Source organism: Rhinopithecus bieti, unplaced genomic scaffold (genome assembly GCF_001698545.2).
Source record: "Rhinopithecus bieti isolate Rb0 unplaced genomic scaffold, ASM169854v2 scaffold_19, whole genome shotgun sequence".
NCBI classification, from domain to species: domain Eukaryota; kingdom Metazoa; phylum Chordata; class Mammalia; order Primates; family Cercopithecidae; genus Rhinopithecus; species Rhinopithecus bieti.
This window is the reverse complement of record NW_016803360.1, coordinates 1,464,412-1,474,201: the sequence shown is the minus strand read 5'-3', so window position 1 is coordinate 1,474,201 and position 9,790 is coordinate 1,464,412. Positions and strand designations below refer to the sequence as shown.

Genomic DNA, 9,790 nt, shown 5'->3' with positions numbered 1-9,790 from the left:
TAGCCGGGATTATAGGCACACACCACCATGCCCAGCTAATTTTTGTATTTGTAGTAGAGATGGAGTTTTACCATGTTGGCCAGGTTGGTCTCAAATTCCTGACCTCAAGTGATCTGCCCACCTCCGCCTCCCAAAGTGCTGGGATTACAGGCATGAGCCACCATGCCCAACCATTGCTGAGATTTAAACTACATCTTTCCTAATCCAGTACCCATATATTCAAACCAATTTGTCCAATTTCATTTTCCAACAGTTAGTGGGCAGATTTAGTCTGTGAATGAGACCCTGGGAAAACTTTCCTATGAAAGCTTCATGTCAGCTCTAGAAATCACCACCTCCTGGCCAGTGTATTCTCACTCATTAATTATACATTTTATATATAATGAATTCATTGTCAAGTGTGGGTGAAAGGAGGGGAACTCTATTGTATAATTGCTGTAAACTTGTGATCAGCAAAAACACAGAGAAAACTGACACGAGTTAGTGTATTCTATTTTCCAGTTCAATTTTATGAACTTAAAAAATTTAAACTGCCTGTCAGTATTTTATTTCAAAATGATCTGTATTTTGTTTATAAATCAGCAATATATATTAGTCTAAATGTCATGAAATTTGATGATAGGATAACAACAAAAGAGCTACATAAGTTTAGTATGTTTGTTAATTTCTCAGTTTTTTTGGTAGCATAATACAATATACTTTCATCTTAAACATGTTAATTATTAATGAATTTTAAAATCATGAGCAAAATTATCACTATTTTAATTTGAATGCATTTAAGTTTTTAATATGTGTACAAGATCTTAACAAATAAGCATAAATCAAAACATCAGAAATAATAAAACTACATGGTCACGATTACATTAATTTTTTGAAATTACTGATTGTCAAGTTAGAGTTTTTCATTTTTAATTCATTAATCATTTCCTGAAGTTTCAAGTTAAATGTTTCAGGAGTTATTTCCGTAAATTCTAGAGCTAGATTCCGAATGACCTCTAGATACATTAGATTTTTCTGTACAAAGATAACCTGTAAAAGATACAAAATTATTACATGTAAACTCTTGCAAATTTTTTAAAGTACCTTTTGGCAATATATGGCTCATAATTTTATTTCATTTCCTTTCTACCAATTTAGGGGTAAAATCATAAATTATAGAAAGAAAAGTAAACATGGCATGTTATTCATCGCATTATTGGCAATACCATTTGGCAATATCTGACTTACCAACTTTATTTCATGTTCTTTCTATGAATTTGGTGGTAAAATAATACATTATGCAAGAAAAAATATATATAAAATGTCATTGTTATATTACTGGTAATAACTAATAATAGCACTAAACATCTATTAAACAGAATAAATTGGATCAACTCATTTTGGGAAAAGCTCCAAGAAAACTTTCACAGAGTGAAGGGGACTTGCTCTGCTACTCACTCACTGTGTGAAGGGAAGCTTCCTACTGACAGAGAATCCCACACTAGAACCAAAAGGAAAACTTCAATTGTATGAAGTCTATAAAGTGTTTGGATGTTTTTGTTACTCTAACCGATGCAGAGGTTTTTTTTACAACATAGGTTTAATTTATTCATGTTTAATTTCCTCCATTTTATCTTTCAGGCTCGATGTTTTGCTTTGAAAACATTAATAATATAATTATGTTTTAAGTTTGGCTCAATGCTTCAGTGCATGTATAGCAAATGGGAATGATATAGTCACTTTCAAACTGGTAGATAAAGAATCCTCTGGTTTTTTTTTTTACTCACTAGAATATCCAGCATTTGAAGGGCTGGAATAAAACCCTTCTTCCATGACTAATAGTATTGGATCAAGGGAACTCAGGTAAGCCAAATTGCTAATAATTTCATTAATCATGGCAGGGTTTCTCTTAAAATGTCTTAATTTTCTTTAAGAGCAAAGTAGAAAGTTTTTTTTGTTGTTTTTTTTTTTTTTTTAAAAAAAAAAGATCTGATGATCAAAATAAGGAATATATATCAGTATGTAGAACAAAAAAAAAAATGTTTCAGTTGATTTGCCAACTTCAAGTTTCAACATGGTCTCCAGATGAAAGGACAGGCCATATGTAAGAGGATTAAAATGTGTGCTCATTAAATGGTTCTATATATCAAGAGTGATTATTGCTAAAGGAATAGAATGGATACCCACAGGAAATCATAGCTTTATTTTTGGAGTGCTGTAATGTTTATATCACTGATTTAATTATTATTTCCTCCTCTACTGTTTCAACATAATATTGATTTTTAAAAGTATTCTTTTAAGGTTCTTACCTGTAGATTTATCCACATTGCCAAGCACATTTAGAAGAAACAGGACTACATTCTGAAAAGCAGTAAAGTCACTGATGAAAGGGGCTACATCAGTATTAAGAAGAATTCGCGGTGGCAGCCCCTTCTGGAACTTAGATATTCTAATCAAGGTTGTAGGAAAGAGGACTGCAGCTAAATGATCCACAGCCAGTACCCAACTTCTCTCAAAATGTGCTTCTGTTTGAGAATAATAATCATATCTAAAAGACAAATGGAAAAGTACTTAATTATAATTAGTCACCTCAGAATTTCAACCTCATTGCCTTCAGAAAAAGTTGGTTCCTGCCAACAAACTAAATTCATAATTTTATAATTTAGAAAATAGGATTGATAATGTGATGACTTTATTCCATCTCTCAGGAGGTGTGAAGATGGCTCACTAAACTTCTAAATCTAGAAAGAATCATCTCATTAATTGTTTACATTTTACATTGCATTTTATCTTCTTTAATTCAGCACATTATACTTGAATGCCACCTAATAACCAAAAGTAAGGCATTTTTAAATTATACTCTTTGCCAATGTAGAGATAAATATCAAAGGTCTAAAGCAAAAATTTTGCTAGACTCAAATATCCTTTGTGAAACTGTTGATTTCTTGAAGCCATGGGATCCTAGAAACATTGAGCTTTCTAGAAAAAAAGATGTCTGATTTTTACTATCTAATTTCCAAATAATTGACATTTTCTACCACAGGAAGCCTCCGGTAGAAAAAAAGCCTCTGTAATTGTTAGAAAAGACTCTGTAATTATTACAAAAGTCTCTGTATTTTTCCCCATAATAGGTGAGAACGTTTAGTTTCTCCTAAGAAATGGGGACAAATAATTACAATGGAAAGATTAAAGGTATATTGAATAGTTTTAAAACTATAATAAGTCACATCTGTTTCTACAGCTGTCTAAGCATGCTGAACAACTTGTAGTTTTGCAAATAGACTTAGTTTCCCTGAGACGTTGTATACTCACCATGTGGTTTACCAGGTACATTCTGTTTCAAGTCTCATCATAGATATTATGTTCTTCACAAAGCTTTCCAGCCCACCTGAGGTGGAATCTACCACTTTCTTCTCTTCTATATTCCCATAACATCATATCATCCACATATTTGAAGATTTTTTTCTCTAGTTATTTCTATTATAATGTCTAGAAATTAGATTATCTGATTTTATTTTGACAGCAATATAGAAAGGATCCATTAAACAGAAGGTGCTTGCATTATGCTTATTGAGATTAAATAAACTATAACATAACCCAGATAATACCCATTGTCTGTTTGACTCCCATGCTTGTGGGATCCTCCCTGCTCTATACTTGGAAGTGGTAGGGTGGGCAGGGTTGGATTGTTGATGACAGAAGCGTTTGGTCTGGATTCAATTCCCCTTGATACATTACAGTCACCCACCAAGCAAAGATGAAAGGAAATGTGAAGTCATAAAGATTTTGAGCAAGGGCCACAGAGCTCTAGTAACAATGTACTAAACAAATTGGAAGTAAGTCAGAATCACTGGGAGAGAAGAGATGAGGGCACCAGTTCAATACACAGAAATCACAAGAGCAGTGAAGAAATTCAATAATAAACTCTTCAAATGCATCAGTTGAGGAAAGCCACTAACATGAATGGAGATACCAACACAAAATAGACCTCCAGCAACCCCCAGAAGCACCAAGTGACCAAGCAAAGGTCCTTTCCAGGGCTCATTATGCTCATTGAACCCCTGCACCCACTCACCTGCATGCTCCCCGTCCCACAGGGCATTTGAACATGGTGGCAAAGTAAGGAGGCCACACCCCTGCTACAAGTCCTGCAAAGTGGTCCAGGGAGCTTTCCCATCTCAATAAGATCTGTTTTGGTCTATATGTTTATGTATGTCTGTATGTATGATATATATGTGATATTTTTCTATTTCCTTATGATAGTGCCAAACTTACACTTTTACAGCAACTGGGGTTATGGGTGAGTTCTTTCTTAGATTCAAGCTCCATGAACTTGTGTTTTAAGCTCTTTGAATTCATTTGAGCATTTTTTTGATCTTGACCATATTTAAAAGTCGTGACAGAAACAGGAGTGGGTCCTATAGGGAGGCCTCAGGTGTCTGACTGGGTCAGACAGAAACTGGACTGCATTCAGTAGGTAGGTCTCGTTACCAAAAGATAGGAAATCATGAGTTCATCAGGATACAAAGATTCTGGAACTCCTCCATCTGGAACTTCAGCCAATTTAATGTTAAAAAAAATAAAAAATAAAATAAAATAAAAAGAACTATGGACCCAGAAGTTATGCTTTTCTAGAGAAATGGGTGAATCTTACCAAAGGTTAGTTAGAATTACAGTGGCCACAGTGAGGAAACTCCTTACAAAATGCAAACAGGTGCTTGTCTTCATAGTTACAACAGCTCCAAGGACAAAAAAGACTTATTCGTGCCTATTTTAAAACCCAAACCAAGGGGGGCCCAAACTAAAGAAACTTGTGCATTGAGATGTCTGCTTTTATTGTAAACAGCCAAGCCATTGGAAAAGAAAATAACTGTCCATTTTACACCAGCCATCTGATGAATCCACTCCCTTTGTATGGTTTCCCCACCAGAAGAAACCACAAAGGCTTCACTTTTGGCATAATAATCAATCATTCCCTCAGAAAGAAAAACTCTGAATGGTGGATTTTGGGGGAAGAGAGGGTTCATATCAAATCTGGAAAGTCCCTGTGTTCAATCCTGTCTAATTGACACTTTGATCATTTTCAGAAAAACATTTGTAAGAATTAACCCTCTTTGTTTTTTCAGTTTGATCCTGCTTCTCCCATGGTGGCTTCTCAGTGAACTGAAACTGTGCTTCTAAAACCCCTGCTCATTATACATGCTGCCAATTCTGTTTACCTCTTTCTTGCTGTCATAATCTTTACTATACCCCAAAACTCTTTCTTGGAAAAACAACTACTTATTGGTCTGTCATTCAATTGTGAAAACAAACTAACCTAAAATATTAATTAATCTGTGACTATAAGATTAAAAGTTTCTGTGCTGAGTATGGACATAAAAAAATTCTTGACTAACAAGAAAAAATCACATCTCTAAGGATATTCTCAATTTGTAAGACTGTCTCCTTTTCTACACTGGCAACAAAAGGAGGACTAGGTCACTAGAAACTTACAATGAAAAAGGCATTGTTTTAAATCTACATAACAAGCCTTGCCTTTGTTTAAGGTACTTTTCGTGGCCATTGTGTCTTAACTGGGCCTTACCTATACCCTTATTTCTTGGTTTAGGCAAATGATGTTATTTAAACTTGAAATCTAAGCTCTTTATCTCTGAAATGTAAATTTTCTACCTGACCTTATGTAAGAGACATTCCTTTGGAAATGCAAATTTAGAGAGAGTTAAAGAAAAAAACGAAGGAACTATTTGGAAACTTGTAAGTGAACATTTCTAAAAGTTTTATCTTTTTCTTCTCTCTCTCACTAACACACACACACACACACACACACACACGTAAAGGAGGGTTTTGGCCATATGGGCACATAGTCTGCTTCGTTGGCCAGAAAAAGACAATTTTGGATCCAGATATTCTTTAATAAATTAATGAGTGTGTATTACTGTACCTGGCACATGACTAAAACTTTTAGAATAAAATCATAATGATATGGACAGGAGGCAGAGAAATACTGGGTAGAAGAGGGCAGTTCCCCAGCAAAGTCCCCACCCATAAGCCTGGGCCCATGGCCCTAAATGAGAACTTCACATCTCTGTTTTCCCACCCAAATGTTGCTTTTTCCAGAACTACTCTGGCCCTCCATGTCCTCCATCCCGTACCCATAAAAACCCCAAACTCCACTGGCAGAGGAGCAGAGTGGTGCGGCAGAGAAGACGAGAAGAAGCATTGGTACATTGAAAAGGCAGCAGGATAGTCAGAGAGGAGTTGTTATCTTCCCACTCCATCCCCTTTCCAGCTCCCCATTTATCCCACTGAGAGCTGCCTCCATCACTCTATAAAATCTCTGCATTCACCATCCTTCAAGTCCATGTGACCTAATTCTTCCTGAACACTGGACAAATACCCAGGTACCAAGAGGGCAGGATGTAAAATTCTATCACCCTGACTTTTCACTGAGCTGGTTAACACTTAATCATCCATGGACAGTAACTACTGAAAGAGCATTAATTGTAATGCACCCCTAGATGGTACCAGAGCCCAAAAGCACTTGCCCCAGCCTCCAGCCCTGGCACCCACTCACCTGCATGTACACCATCCCACAGGGCATTTGAACATGGTGGCCAAGTAAGCAAGTCACACCCCTGTTACGAGTCCTGCAAAGGGTCCAGGGAGCTCTCCCATCTCAATAAGATCTGTTTTGGTCTATATGTTTATATATGTCTGTATGCATGATATATATGGGATATTTTTCTATTTCCTTATGATAGTGCCAAACTTAAATTATGAAAGAGCTGTATTTGACTCAAGGAAAATAAGTGCCTATATAATTTAAGTATTATTTTGGAAAAACAAGAACTAACCCAAATGCTTTGCACGTTTACATTACTACAGTAAACCTGGTAGAAAAAAATAAGCGTATTTTTTTCTCTATATTCTCTATATTCTATATTTTTTCTCTATTTTTCTCTATATTCTCTTATTCATCTCTATATTACAAAATTTGTCAGATAAAAAAATAAGTCAATCACTAGCTGATTAACATTTGATTTTATGAGCCATTCAAACATAATTGTTAAAAACAGGTAAGTTAAATGGACATAATAAGCAAGATAAAATTCCCATGTGAAAGATGTCCTTCCTATACCAAAATTTTTTTCTTAACAGCCTTATCATCGAGAATGGAAAGTTGAGGCTGAGGGAAGTCTATACAAACAACAATTTAATTCTCAGGCCCAAAAAGAAAAAAACTGAAAAATAGTGTCAGCAAAAGAGTCAAACTCTGTAAAATATTTGAAGGGATTTATTCTGACACAAATAAGAGTGACCGTGGCCCATGGCATAGCCCTCAGGAAGTCCCAAAAACATGTGCCCAAGGTGGCTGGGGTGCAGCTTTGTTTATATGTTTTAGAGAAGCATGAGACATCAATAAAATACATTTGAGAAATACGTTTGTTTGGTCCAGAAAGGCGGGATGATTTGAAATAGGGGGGTGGGGATGGATCCAGGCTATAGGAAAATTTAAACATTTTCTGGTTCGACAATTGTTTGAGTTTGTCTAAAGACTTGGGATTAATGAAAATGTTCAAGTTAAAATAAAAGAATGTGGTGACTACGGTACTTTTGATGTCTCATAGTGGCTGCTTTAGAGAAAATAGATGACAAATATTTCCTATTCAGACCTTTAAAAAGTGCTAGACTCTCAGTTAATCTCTTCAGGACTGGGAGGGCCTGGAAGAAAAAGATCTAGCTATGTTAACAGAGATTCTTTACAAATGCAAATTTCCCCCACGAAGGACAGCTTTGCAAGCCATTTCAAAATACGGCAAAGAAACATGTTTTGGGGTAAAATATTTTGTTTTTCTTCTTTGTCACATATGCCGTAGTCATGTTGGAAAGTAAGTCATGATACATAGGTTTAAATAAAACCCATCTGATGACAATTTATGGTTCATAGGGCATGACTCCCCAGACCCCTTAGGTAGGAATTTGGGCAAGATTTTAAAAAATCAAAGCTTAGTCTTCAATAGAAATAATATTTTGCCTCTTCTACAGTTTTTTATTGCAGAGGGACCAAAGGTATTTGGGATGGTTAATAAGCGTATTTTGTGCCACACTGACAAATTCACCAGGAGAAAACACATGCTTCTGGAAAGTATAATTCATAGATTTATTAGTCTACAGATTACTGGTACAACAGTTCACAATTGCTTGTTTCCTAGTGTTCACTGGAAATTAAGGTTAATAGGAGTCAAGCTTCTTAATTATATATAATTGAAATAGTTAGAAATAAGGAAAACAAAGCTATATGCAAGTAGACAGGTAAAATGTGCTTTTGGTAAGAAAAACTATAATATATGAAGATGTTTTGTTTTGTTCAAGAAACAGAAGAGCAAATTTTATCCTGGTATATAGAATGACCTGTTGTTCCAAAATGAGAAGAGAAGAAGTATAGGACAAAGATTGAATGCATAAGAAAGTTATAAAAGAAAGATAAATCTTGTGAAAAAACTTGTGTTGATCAAGTTGGCTAAAATTAGAAGAGAATTATTTATATGGTTTTCTAAAAATTGAGCATTAATATCAAAGGTACACTGATGCAAAATTAGAATTTATTTCCTTGCGTTAAGCCAAGGTTTTCTCGGAGTATTGGTCTGTTCTTAGTAGGACATTGTGAAAAGTTTTTCTTTACCCTTGAAGTAATTGTCCTAGAAAACAAAGATTCTGCATTTTACTAAGATAATTTCCTGTGCTTCATGTTGTCTTCATTAGGTTTTTTGATCATTTAAACAACTGAGTCCTCTCTATAAAAGATCGAAGGTTTTCCATAACTGTAATTTTCTGTGTTTGCCTTTAAAATCTTTAAATTATCACTCTGGTTAAAATGGATGACTATTAATATTTAAAAGTGATCTGTGATCCTATTTTATCAAGTATTTTAAACCTTTGATATTTTGGCAAGCTTCCGAAATTCTAAATCAAGTGTTTTATTGACCTCAAATTAACTTTGGGACTTTGCAGGTGGGCCTTTGGAACATCTCAAAAGGATATCCCTCCTTATAAAAAGAGAGATATTAAAGTAATTGGGCCTATTTGATAAATAATATGGAAAGCATTATCAAATAATAAGTAATGTTAAACCTTCTTTAAGTTGTATTTGTATGGATGTGTTATTAATATACGTTCCAGAAATTTTATGAAATTCCTAGAAATCTGATCATCCCATTGGACCGAATGAGAATTCCCAGAACTGTTACGAAGAGACTGATTGATTCATAAAACTTCTAACCCAACATCAAGTCGAACAAGAATTAATTGATTGCTATGAAAATGCTTTGGCAGATTTTCATGCTATGTCAGCCAGAAGTGAAGTTGTTTAGATAAGCAATTTGAACAAATATCATGAGATTGACTCAAGCCAAATTACCTATGATAACCTATTTAGTAAGCAAGCTACTGACCTGATTTGGAAATACAAAACTGACTTTTTTTTTTTTTTTTTGAGATGGAATCTCACTCTGTCACCCAGTCCCCAGTCTCTGGAGTGCAGTGGCGCAATCTCAGCTCACTGCAACCTCCGCCCCCGGGTTCAAGCAATTCTTCTGCCTCAGCCTCCCCAGTAGCTGGTACTAGAAGCATGCGGCACCATGCCTGACTAATTTCTGTATTTTTAGTAGAGATGGGGTTTCCCATATTGACCAGGCTGGTCTGGAACTCCTGACCTCATGATCCGCCCACATTGGGCTCCCAAAGTGCTGGGTGTGCCAGTCAAAACTGACATTTAAAAAAATATTTTAAAATATTAAATTTTTAATTTATA

The 9,790-nt window shown here is 35.2% G+C and overlaps 1 protein-coding gene across 1 annotated transcript in view; it reads right to left on the bottom strand.

The window, feature by feature from the left end:
• Positions 1–759: 759 nt before the first annotated feature.
• CUNH6orf58 (chromosome unknown C6orf58 homolog) overlaps positions 760–9,790 on the bottom strand; it is an 18,332-nt gene continuing 9,301 nt past the window's right edge. Inside the window, exons 5-6 of the mRNA XM_017879404.1 lie at positions 2,289–2,527; positions 760–1,029 (exon numbers count right to left, since the gene is read on the bottom strand). Of these exons, the coding sequence (XP_017734893.1) occupies positions 950–1,029; positions 2,289–2,527 (319 nt within the window). The 3' untranslated portion in view covers positions 760–949. The remainder of the gene's footprint in view (positions 1,030–2,288; positions 2,528–9,790) is intronic.